This window comes from Aulonocara stuartgranti (genome assembly GCF_965226115.1).
Source record: "Aulonocara stuartgranti genome assembly, chromosome: 2".
Lineage (NCBI taxonomy): Eukaryota > Metazoa > Chordata > Actinopteri > Cichliformes > Cichlidae > Aulonocara > Aulonocara stuartgranti.
Window position 1 is genome coordinate 34,693,291 of NC_138940.1, and position 10,970 is coordinate 34,704,260.

Genomic DNA, 10,970 nt, shown 5'->3' on the forward strand with positions numbered 1-10,970 from the left:
TTTATAGTTTTTGTTTTTGTTCTCCTGTGTGTGTGGGTGCACCTCTCTGCAGAGGTCGTTCAGTGCCCGCTGGCGTCCGTGGGTCACCTTCTCGCTCCGCCCCCTCCTCTCGACCGCAGAACTCTTGGCGCTCGGCTGGAGGCGTCGGCCGTCAGCACAGCCTGCTGATGGAGATACAGCTCACCAAGGTACACTAATGCACTGATATCACTGGTTTGAAAATGTACGTTTTTTTAAATACATATTGGCATACAGACATATATCACTGTACCTCTGTCTCAACATGTGTCTCCTGTTTTGTCCTCCAGGTGTCGTTCCAGCATGAGTCCTACCCGGTGGCAGTAGCGGGGCAGGATGGGGAGGGGTCAGCAGCACCTGTGGTCGGGGTCGGTCCCGGTGGTGAGCAGCCGCTCTCCAGGCAGGTGTTCATCGTCCAGGAGCTGGAAGTTCGAGACCGACTGGCCTCCTCACAAATCAACAAATTCCTCTACCTCTACACTAGTGAGAGCATGCCCCGCCGAGCCCACTCCAACATGGTGAGACAGAGAGACGGAGGGTCTTTGATTAGAAACTGAGTTTTCTGTCGTGCACAGCATCTGACTTGGAGTCAAACCATCCTGATGTTGTAAATCTTTACTTACTTTGTGCACTTTCTATTTAGCTTAGCTTTAATGCAGTTAGGGACACGATGAACAGACTTTGAATGATAGTACTCATGTGGTGTGTCATTTTTGTAGTTGACTGTGAAGGCCCTGCAGGTGTGTCCTGAGTCTGGCCTCGGGGGGCCAGAGTGCTGTCTCCGGGTCAGCCTGCTGCCGCTGAGACTCAACATCGACCAGGTAACTTTTGGGACTGAATACTGAGAGCTGCTCTTGAACCTCGTCCATGAGGTGGTGGCACAAACAAAACAACTCTTACTGCAGAAATTATTTTGAGTACAGGTGTATTAAATCTGTTTGATCATCATAAATGAGCCGTTTCACACTCCACAGATGTTTCTTTGTAGCTCAAAATTCATTCAGTACCATTCATTCTGCTGTTTGTACTGCTCCCATAAAGTCTTCACGTCTTTTCTTATTTTTTTCTGTTTGTTGTGTAGGACGCACTGTTTTTCCTGAAAGACTTTTTTAGTAATCTAGCTTCCTCTGTTAATCCTTACCTGCCTGTGGATCCTGCAGCTGAAGGTGAGCTCTGCCAGGTCTTCTTTCTATCATTCATTTCTTTGATGTCAGATCTGCCGAGCTGATTTTTATGGAGTTGTAGCCTTTTTCTTGTTCATCGTTGTGGCACGATGAATTTTAATTAGCTACAGAGTACATTTAAATGATGACTGAGGTGAATTTTTAGCATGCTAGATTTGTGACCTGTTGTAATTTCTCTGTTTTCAGTGAAGGCAGATTTCTCCCAGAAGGGGTCTGAGGATCTAGAGATGGCTGCTGCTGCAGGTAGTCTTGGACCCGACCTCACAGCTTCTGTGGAAACTACCTACAGTGAGCAGAGTTCCTCTTCTGCCGGCTCCAGCGCCTCCTCTGACCAGCCAATCTACTTCCGGTATGTAGTGACTGAAAAGAGAGTGAGAAATCTAGAGAAACAGAATAAAAAAGAAAGAGCAGAGAATACTGTAAAGACGATGTAAGTTACTAGCTAGGAAACTCCTATGTTACAGATTCCAAAAAAGAAAAATCACCTCTAACAAATTAGCTTAAATAGAGTAACTCAAAGACTAAAAGTTTCAATGATTGATAAAGTTTCCCGCTTCTTGTCTCCACCCTTTTCAGGGAGTTTCGTTTCACATCTGAAGTGCCTATTTGGCTCGACTATCATGGCAAGCATGTTGTCATTGAACAAGTGAGTGGTCATTCAGAGATCCTGTCTACTAATTCAAACAAAAAGCTGAAGGGTTTAAATGATGCGTTTTCACACTTGTTGTTCCTCAGGGGACGTTTGCAGGGATTCTGATCGGTCTGGCCCAATTAAACTGCTCCGAGCTGAAACTGAAGAGGCTCTGCTGCAGACACGGGTAAAAACAAACGAACCAACAAGCAAACATTTCAGTTATTTTTCAGTAATTTGCCCTAAATTTGCTGTTAGTAGTTTGACTTTCTGAGACTTTCTGCATGTTCCAGTCTCCTCGGGGTCGACAAAGTGATTCAGTACGCCGTCACGGAGTGGCTGACGGACATCAGGAAGAATCAGCTGCCCGGCATCCTGGGAGGTGTCGGACCCATGCACTCAGTCGTCCAGCTGTGTAAGTTGCTTTTGTTTTCTGCAAACATTTTTACAGCTGCTTTCCATTATTGCTTGGATTGTGGTTCATACTTCCTCTCTCCTTCATCCTATCCAGTCCACGGAGTGAGGGATTTGTTCTGGCTGCCTATAGAGCAGTACAGGAAGGATGGACGCATCATTCGAGGTCTCCAGAGGGGGGCAGCGTCCTTTGGTACCTCCACAGCATCTGCTGCTCTGGAGCTTAGCAACAGGCTGGTGCAGGCTATCCAGGTACTCTGAGTGCAGATCATGACTCTTAGTTACAAAGACGTTAAAAGCCTGAAGGTAAAGCACACACATTCCTAATATGCCAATAACTCTTCTGGTGTCTGTGTACCTCTGTGACAGGCTACAGCAGAGACCGTGTACGACATCTTGTCTCCAACACCTCCTCTGAATCGCTACGCCATCACCGAGGGCCGGGCCATCTCTAGTCGACCTCGAAGAGTCGCCCAGCCTGCAGACCTTAGGGAAGGAGTGGCCAAGGCCTACGACACCGTCAGAGAGGTACGTGCCCAAATAGACGCTCTTAAAATGTAGAAAGAGTTCGTGGGTTAGAGGCCAGGGTTAACCAGGGCTGAGGATGAAAAGAAAATATCTGCAGCTACATCTATGTTGGTAGAAGAGGTTAACTATATGTTAAAAGGCCTTGTAGAAACTTCCACATGCAAGAATGCAAAGGGGGTTGAAACCCTAAATTTTTAGACTAAACTGTCTGCTCTCTTTGCTCTCCAGGGAGTGATTGACACGGCCCAACAGTTGTGCGATGTAGCATCCCGCGGCCACGAACAGAAAGGTCTCCCCGGAGCCGTGGGCGGCGTCCTGCGGCAGATCCCGCCCACTGTAGTCCGACCTTTAATAGTGGCCTCTGAAGCCACCTCCAATCTGCTGGGTGGCATGAGAAACCAGATCAAACCGGACGCCCGGAAAGAAGATTTCCTCAAGTGGCGCACAGAGGACGGCCAAGAATGAGGACAGCTTTTTGTGTCTGTGTGTGAGGGGAAGTGTGTGTGCGTACGTGTATACGAGAGTATGAGATTATGATCTGGGAAAGTCTATTCTGTGGGAATCCATGGGTTGTGTGAGTAGCTGCATGTGTGTTGTGTCTAAAAAGAGTCAGCGTGTGCTCCAATGCAAAAAAGAGAAAAGGAAAGAAGAAGAAATTAAAAAAAAAAAAGACTAACTACTGCTGCAGTTCCTGACGCACAGTGTTTAATGTTGCTCCCACATACATAGACGTGCAAGACTTCATTTTTCTGTTCGGCATTCGCTCGTTTTCCCGCTCTCTGTAACACACTAGTGTTTTTCTTCTTAACGTCAGTGCAAACATATCGCCGTCACTTTCTGCCGGCTTCATTTTCAGTGTGACCCGGGCAGAGGGGGCAGGTAAGATTATCACGCTCTGTGTTTCTTCACTCATTTGTGTGCTCTGAACTGTGATGCTTGAAGCTGTTTGTAATTTGAAGCAGCGATTTCAAGCACGAGTTGCACGGAGCGCTGAGAAGGGATGTTTATAACTGAGAGCAGTTTCACTTTAATGAGCTTTCTGCAGATGAGTGGGGGGTACCTGTCTTTGGAGGGGGGTTGCCATGTGTTAGTTTTGCTCTCTTTGTGCTCATAATGGAAACTGAAAATATTTTGATCAAGTGTCCTTTGCTTAACACCCTTGCAGATGGTACAAAGCTGTGTGATTGGTTTAGCTGTGACTCCCACTATGCACCCGCTACCCTCAGTGCTGTTATTCGTGCCATAAACCTTACAGTGTCCTTTTTAACTAGTTTGTGTTGCCTTCCTCGGATCTGTACCTCATCCCCTACTCAAAGCTCAGCACATACAGTGGCATACCTGACTGAACAGAAACAACGGGTCACATGAAGTCTCTAAATTTTGTAGCATATTGGATTCTGCTCGAGCTTCACGAAGATGAACGTTTTTCCAAGCTGACGTCACTGCAGCTCTCCTGTTAAATGTCAGATCCTTGGATCTCAATTAGCCCACTATGTCCTCAGAAGTCCTCTGCCCACATCTTTAGTTGCCTTTCTGCATTGATTTTGTAATTGTCTCTTCTTCTTAGTTTTTTTTTAATATTATTATTATTATTTTGTTAAAGCATAAGTATTGTCATATTTGTTTTCAGAGTAAGAGTAAGGAGGTATGTGAATCTGGTGAAAATGGAGGATAGAAAAATTAGGGTTAAAAATGTTTTACATTTTCTTTTTTTGTTTGTTTTTAATCAGTGTGAGGGACGCGTGTCCCTGTCTCTGTGTGTGTGTGTGTGTGTGTCTGTCTGTCTGTGAATGTGTGAGGATGAGAAAATGTGTTTGCGCGCATGATGCACGTCTGTGAAGGTGACAGGTTGATGCTTGTTACACCTCTTGCGTGTAATTACTATTTACTATATCATAAACTGTATGAATGATCTGTATAATACAAAGATGAGGATTATACAAAATTAATAGAAAAATTAAAAAAATTTGAGTATAAAAACCGAACAGCTGTCTGCCTTTATTTATTGTATTTTTAATTATTATGATTCTTATTATTGTTATTATTATTTATTTATTGTATCTATTGGTAATTTAAGCAGTGTTGTTGCTGTACAGTTTGTATACTGTGGCATTTCAGGAACTTACTTGTAATTACTTGCATCCAAAATGATGGCCGGTATTGTATCTTCACTTGTTTAAAAAAGTTAAGACTGAAAGTAACTCAATCGTGAGCTGGTGCAGTAATAAAACCTGTAAGTATGTACTGGTGCATCAATAATTATATTGCACATCCTGAGTATTGATAATATTTTTATAAAATATACTGAGAATAGTGTATTTACATATATTTATTTACTTTTTTAACCTTTTAATCTCTTTTATTACTTCTTTCTCTGATAATTGTTGTGCATGTTGCGTGAGGTAACGGCTATTACAAAAAAAACCACGCTTTTTAATTTTTACACTAAATACATAATAATGGGTGATTCTATATTTGGAGGAAAATTTAGACTTCAGAAATTACAAAAGACAGAGAAACTTTGTAATTTTCTACTATGTGTTTAAGAAAAACACACAAACGGTTTGAAACTGTGGAAGTGGAAGTAGACCAAAGGTCACCATGTGTAGACCTTCTACCCATGGTGTTCATGTCTCTTCCTCTTGGTCATCTCTCTGCTTTGTCTCCTCCTGTCCCGGGCTAAATGGGTGTTACCGAAATCTACAAAATAAAGGATATATAAATTTCGCTGCCAAAAACGGATTTTCCAGAAACTTGCAGTGCAAAATTACTGTTATGCAATATATATGTATATATATTAAAATACGTTAATATTATGTAAACACGTTAAACTGGTTGGATCATTACAACAAACATGGAAAAAAAGAAAAAAGAAAAGAAAAGGTGGATTTATAACTTACTTTGTAATTTGACCTGCAGTTTGTTACTGCAGAAGTAGGAACAAGAGAAAAAAAACAAAAAAGAGGGGTGTTCAGAAGCTACTTTATATATTACATATTTTGGAAACATTTTTGTGCAATTTATACGACAAATATTTGTTTTAGTATTTTTGTGGTACGGAAAATGTGCCTTTATAAAAAAATTTACCCCTAATAATAAATTAAAAGACACTAGGAATCAACGGAAGCTTTGGGAATCTTTTATGCGACGTACCGCCGTCACTTCCGGTGCACATGTAAACTCCGCAGCGTGGTTTACGTGTAGCTGTCAGAGTGTTTGCAGTTTTCTGGCTTTTTAGCGCCTGTTTGTAAACATGAAGCTCCTCACGCACAACATGTTGACGTCTCACGTGAAAGGGGTCACCAAGGGATACCCACTGCTCATCAAGGTAACCGCGAACACCTGGACAGAAGCTAATTCTAAAACACCAGAGCTCACCGAGCTTATCGCGACACACGTTTCTGCTAACGCCGAATTCTAGTGTTTAGGGTTGATTTATGCAGCAGCAGTTAACAGTTCGCTTTTTACTGTAAGGCTAAGACCTGAAGGATTAGAGAGAAACCCAAACAATCAGCTGTTTCCCTCTGAGCTGCATTTGGCAACAGTGGGAAGGAAGAACTCCCTTTTAGTTGGGAGATCCAGGCTCAGGGAAGAGAAGCCATCTGTTGTTTCGCTGCGGTTTTTATGGCTCATATCTTTGCTATTTTGGTAAATAGGCTCTAATCAACATAATTTATGAAGGGGACATATATAAAATAAAGAAATGTCTTATTAAAAAAAGACATTTTTAATGTCAGACTCAGGGAGCGCTTTTACCTCGATAAGAATATGGAAAAGTAACTTGATAGGCTTGCTAAGGCTTGATATTGTTATAAGTCAAAAATTAAGAACAGTTTAATTACCAACACGAATCCAGGAAGAGTTAGCAGGGTCAGGAGTAAGAGGAGAGTAATAAAGGGAGAGTACAGAGAGACGAGGACAAAACCCACACTATCAGAGAGAGAAAACAAAACTTAATGGCATCAATTAGTGGGATAAAATGTGTGTAGAGTGGAAATAATCTGAGCCTATTGCAGCATAACCTGATCCAGCTCCAGCTATAATCTTCATGATGATGAGAGGTTTGAAGCCCTAATCGTAAAGGTAGTCAGTATAGTGCTGAAGGCTCTGCCGTTTTTTCTTCTGCAAACTCCAGGAACCGGAAGTCAGCCTGCGCTCTGAGAGCCAGGTGCTGGCATGGGATGAAATGGCACTATAAGATCACTACTGGGTCTTCTACAGTCAGAAGTATTGGCACGAAATGAAGTCTGTTATTTAAGTTTTTATAGTTGATACTGCAGCTTCATCACCACACATCCAGACTCAATGAGTTTCTTTTGCAGAGCCTTCGTACTTTTACATCAGCTGATCTGAGATCAGTTACAGGTACATACATACACAAATTTTATTTTGTTCACACGAGTTTACACTTAATTGGCGTTAAGCCTTTGTAAGCCTACGCAGGTTTCATGTTTTTATCTTTATATATAAAATGAAATGTGCTGTACAAATAAAATTGCCATTACACGCTGTAACAGTTGCTGAATCACTGAAATGCACTTTACACTGAGCATTTTATCACGTTGTCTGATTTCTGCTTATGTGAATCGTGTGTGACTGTATCTACATTTTTATGCAGCAGATGGCAGGGCAGCACTCCTAATGTCACTAACCTCTGCTTCAGTGACAATAAAGCTTAATTCCAATTTTATTCTTGTGAAATCCAGTGTAAGATTTTAAGTAGTAACGATTAATTAAAAATATTCTTTTCCTGGTACACACGACAGAGTGGTTGATAGTTACTGCTGCGGTTTCCCCCATAAACATCTTTTATTTTTATTTCTTTCTTTTCATATACAGTTAAATGTAAAAAAGCACAACAGAAATTTGGATATTATCTCAGGGGAATGTTGAAGATGGTCACATTGTACATCAGCTGTGTAACATTTCATTGAAAACAAGTATATAATTGCGGCAAACATTAAAATGTTTCTCATCTATAATTATTAATGGGTTGCATTTAAACCCAAACCAAATATGCACATCTGGTCTTGTGTGACATCACGCGTGCGTGTTTTGAATGAGTGTTACTAAAATGTTACTGAACATTTTAAACTCGTGCGTTCTCTGTTGTGCAGGCCACTGAGGTGAAGGTGAACGAGGTGGAGTTTAACCCTCAGTTTGTCAGCCGGATGATCCCCAAACTGGAGTGGGGCGCTCTGGTCCAGGCAGCGGAGGAGGTGAGTCAGACATCACCGACTTTCATTGTTGATGCTAAACTGGCTGTAGTGGGGTGCGAGTGTGAACGAATGAATGTTTAATGGACTGGTTACCTGTTCAGGTTGTGTCCTGCCCCTCACTCTGTTTGTTGGGATGGGCTCCAGTGAACCTGAGCTGGATGAGTGGTTAAGAAAATGATTCAAAGTGGCATAAAAAGAAAAGGAGAACTAATATTCAGTGAGCACCCTTTGCCTTAAAAGTAGCATCAGTGCTCGGCACGCTTGCTTCTTAAGATGAATAATAAGGGAGGTTGTTTTGAGTGTGTGTGGATTTCTTCTCCCTCTTCATGTGACCACAGGCTGAATAAGGTTATTTTTTATGACTCTGGCTTTTATGTATGAGGTTGTTGTCAACCTGGCGATACTGCATCAATCTAATTGATCCATAAAGCGTCACAGGACTTTGTGTTTATAAAAAATGCTCCACAGTAAACTTTCACTGGGGTGCATGTTGTAACGTAAACACCCGATGCAATCCTTTTTCTCTCTGCAGCTGGGTCATCGGCAGGACCTGCCAGGCGAGCTGGTGCAGGACTACGAGAAAAACGAAGACTTCCTGAAGAAAGTGCACCGAGTGCTGTTAGAGGTAAATGGCTCCAAGATGCCAATTTAAAATTTTTAAGAGCGCGGTAATGTGTGCGGAATTTGCACTATGGTGCCACCTAGTGGTGACTTCTTGTCTGTTGCGTTGTAGGTGGAGGTGATAGAGGGCTGTCTGCAGTGCCCTGAATCAGGACGGGAGTTCCCGATCTCCAAAGGAATCCCCAACATGCTGCTGAATGAAGACGAGGTGTAGATGGCACCGCGGCGGTTCCCATTCACCTTCTCACCCCTAAACTGTGTTTCTGACTCTGGACTGCGTGCATTCAGAGACAGGCTGGACTCTGGCCAGAGTTGGAAAACGGGCCACTGGTTTGGTTGTAGTTGTGGCATCTGAACAGCCGATTCTGCCAGTGGAGAAGATTTGACGATTAACAGATGGAAACGTTCCCTGAGAGTAACCCCCAGTGCTTTTATTTGTATTTATTTTTGTAACTGTTTTGACTCCTTTCTTGTTTTTACTTGTCTTTTCTTTTTTCTTTTCCTTTTTCAATAAAACTGTCCAGATTTTCATGACAGCCAGAGTCATTAGTGGGAAATATGGATTCAGTTATATGCTAAAATATAACCCTGAGAGGCTGGCTCTGAACCCCATCCTGCCTTCTGCTAAGGGCCAGATGACGTGGCAGTGGCTTGTCTATATTTGGCTTTGAGGAAAAAGAGGCAGAAATGGCAGGCAGGCAGGCTGGAGGTTGTTTTTGAGGAAGTCTTTCTATTTTTTTTTTTTTTTTTTTTGTCCTTGAAGCCACATATTACAGCTCTCATGCACGCACGCACACACACAGAGTCAGACACAGACAGAGAAAACACCCCACCTGGGCATGCTCCTCTGATCTGAGATGGTCCGTGATATGTCTGATCTTTGTAAGATCGCTGACAGGAGGATTTGAGCGCCGTGTTGACTAATTGGGCGTCTTTCATCGTCTTCTTTCTGATGTGAAGCGGCAAGCAGTCAAGTTAGAGCAGGAGCCTGTTTGTTCGAAGGCGCTGTTATCATTTTTAGAAACACTGCCAGGACAGACGACGAAGGGGGAGGTTGCCCTGACCAGAAGCCTAAAGGCAGCCTGAGTCTCTCCTACCTTTCCCTTCTACTTACAGCAATTACAGGCCTCCACCCGCAACTATAATAACGGTATAATGGGATGGCAGCAGAGCAGCAATAAAAGCCACCCCTGACAGATTAATAGTCCTCTCTGAGTTAGGAGCTGTAATTAACAATAAGACCGAAGAGGAACAGAGAGAAATGTAAGGCGCTAGATTGAAAGCTTAAAGAGATAAAGATTTTTTTTAAAGCGGGGGATCGACTGCCTTTGGAGTGATTTAATAAAATTCGGAGTAAGCCTCTAAAGTCTGCATGAACAAGTCAAAGCCTGAAATCACACCTAGCCTAAAGCTGCATTTTGAAATCAGCATTTTCATGTTGCATAAATATTTAAAAGAGGTTTCACATTTTGGGAAATGGGCCTTTTAGCAGAAATCGATACCACTCTCATCTGGCTCTACTGGCAGGTGACAAATGGCCATCAACAGGAGCGCTGAAACTCTTAAATTTACAGTTTTTATTGTTGGATTAGTGATTGTCGGGATCTGTGGGTTTCTAGAGACGTAGCTTGAGAGTACTGAAGTGGTTGATCACCGCTTTTCTAATCTAAACTTTGCATTTCCCTTTTAGTATTTTTGATACTGCTGTACGCAGGGCTTCTTGACTTTACTGCATTTTCACAGGTTTTTAGGAATAATTGATTGAAGGCGTCAGAGCCCAGTGATGTTTCACTCTGTGGGAGTCACAGATGTAATACTGACATTTAGCTCCTTGCATGCACTCACGTCTTTAGGTACACCTGTTCAGCTGTTTGTTAATGCAAATAGTTATTTAGTGAATCACAGAAATACAATTCATTTAATATGAAAGAATGAGGAAGAAAGGTGATTTAAGTGGCTTTGAACATGGCTTGGTTTTAGGGCTGGTCTGAGTATTTCAGAAACTTTGGATCTGCTGGGATTTTCTCCAAACAAACAACCACCTCCAGAGTTTACACAGAATGATCTTAAAAAGAGAAAATATCCAATGAGCAGTAGTTCTGTGGGTGAGAACACCTTGTTGATGTCAGAAGAATATAGCCATACTCCTTCGAGCTGACAGAAAGGCAACAAAAACCCAAATAACTACTCATTACAACCCAGGTATGCAAGGGAGCATCTATAAACAGAAAAATTAAACTATGAATAAAATGAGTTCAAAAAAATTGGACAATGGAAGATGGAGAAAAACGTTTGCTCTGATAGGTCTCATTTCTGCTGCAACCTTTGGATGAAAGGGTCAGACTTTGTTGGAGA

The 10,970-nt window shown here is 42.3% G+C and overlaps 2 protein-coding genes and 1 long non-coding RNA gene across 3 annotated transcripts in view; 2 read left to right on the plus strand and 1 right to left on the minus strand.

The window, feature by feature from the left end:
- The window catches only part of atg2a (autophagy related 2A), a 28,550-nt gene extending 23,790 nt beyond the window's left edge, over positions 1–4,760 (plus strand). The window contains exons 32-42 of the mRNA XM_082556940.1: positions 53–188; positions 309–536; positions 738–839; positions 1,100–1,184; positions 1,389–1,551; positions 1,779–1,848; positions 1,938–2,020; positions 2,127–2,248; positions 2,345–2,499; positions 2,617–2,775; positions 3,004–4,760. Of these exons, the coding sequence (XP_082413066.1) occupies positions 53–188; positions 309–536; positions 738–839; positions 1,100–1,184; positions 1,389–1,551; positions 1,779–1,848; positions 1,938–2,020; positions 2,127–2,248; positions 2,345–2,499; positions 2,617–2,775; positions 3,004–3,240 (1,540 nt within the window). The 3' untranslated portion in view covers positions 3,241–4,760. The remainder of the gene's footprint in view (positions 1–52; positions 189–308; positions 537–737; positions 840–1,099; positions 1,185–1,388; positions 1,552–1,778; positions 1,849–1,937; positions 2,021–2,126; positions 2,249–2,344; positions 2,500–2,616; positions 2,776–3,003) is intronic.
- A 407-nt stretch (positions 4,761–5,167) lies between these two features.
- Positions 5,168–5,977, minus strand: LOC309690316. Its single transcript, XR_014271711.1, has 3 exons — positions 5,929–5,977; positions 5,676–5,701; positions 5,168–5,475 (listed from the first exon to the last, which is right to left on the minus strand). It is a non-coding gene; the product is annotated as an uncharacterized lncRNA (long non-coding RNA).
- An 11-nt stretch (positions 5,978–5,988) lies between these two features.
- On the plus strand, positions 5,989–9,151 carry trmt112 (tRNA methyltransferase activator subunit 11-2). The gene is made up of 4 exons (XM_082507315.1): positions 5,989–6,103; positions 7,893–7,994; positions 8,527–8,619; positions 8,728–9,151. Exons 1-4 carry the CDS (start codon positions 6,029–6,031, stop codon positions 8,827–8,829), a joined length of 372 nt encoding a protein of 123 aa, XP_082363441.1. The 5' UTR covers positions 5,989–6,028; the 3' UTR covers positions 8,830–9,151.
- The last annotated feature ends 1,819 nt before the right edge of the window (positions 9,152–10,970 follow it).

Bases quoted from the DNA above. Each gene is read 5' to 3' on its own strand.
- trmt112 (XM_082507315.1), top strand. From the start codon at position 6,029: ATGAAGCTCCTCACGCACAACATGTTGACGTCTCACGTGAAAGGGGTC. The intron at 6,104-7,892 runs GTAACCGCGAAC...TCTGTTGTGCAG, and splicing joins GATACCCACTGCTCATCAAG to GCCACTGAGGTGAAGGTGAA. The intron at 7,995-8,526 runs GTGAGTCAGACA...TTCTCTCTGCAG, and splicing joins TGGTCCAGGCAGCGGAGGAG to CTGGGTCATCGGCAGGACCT.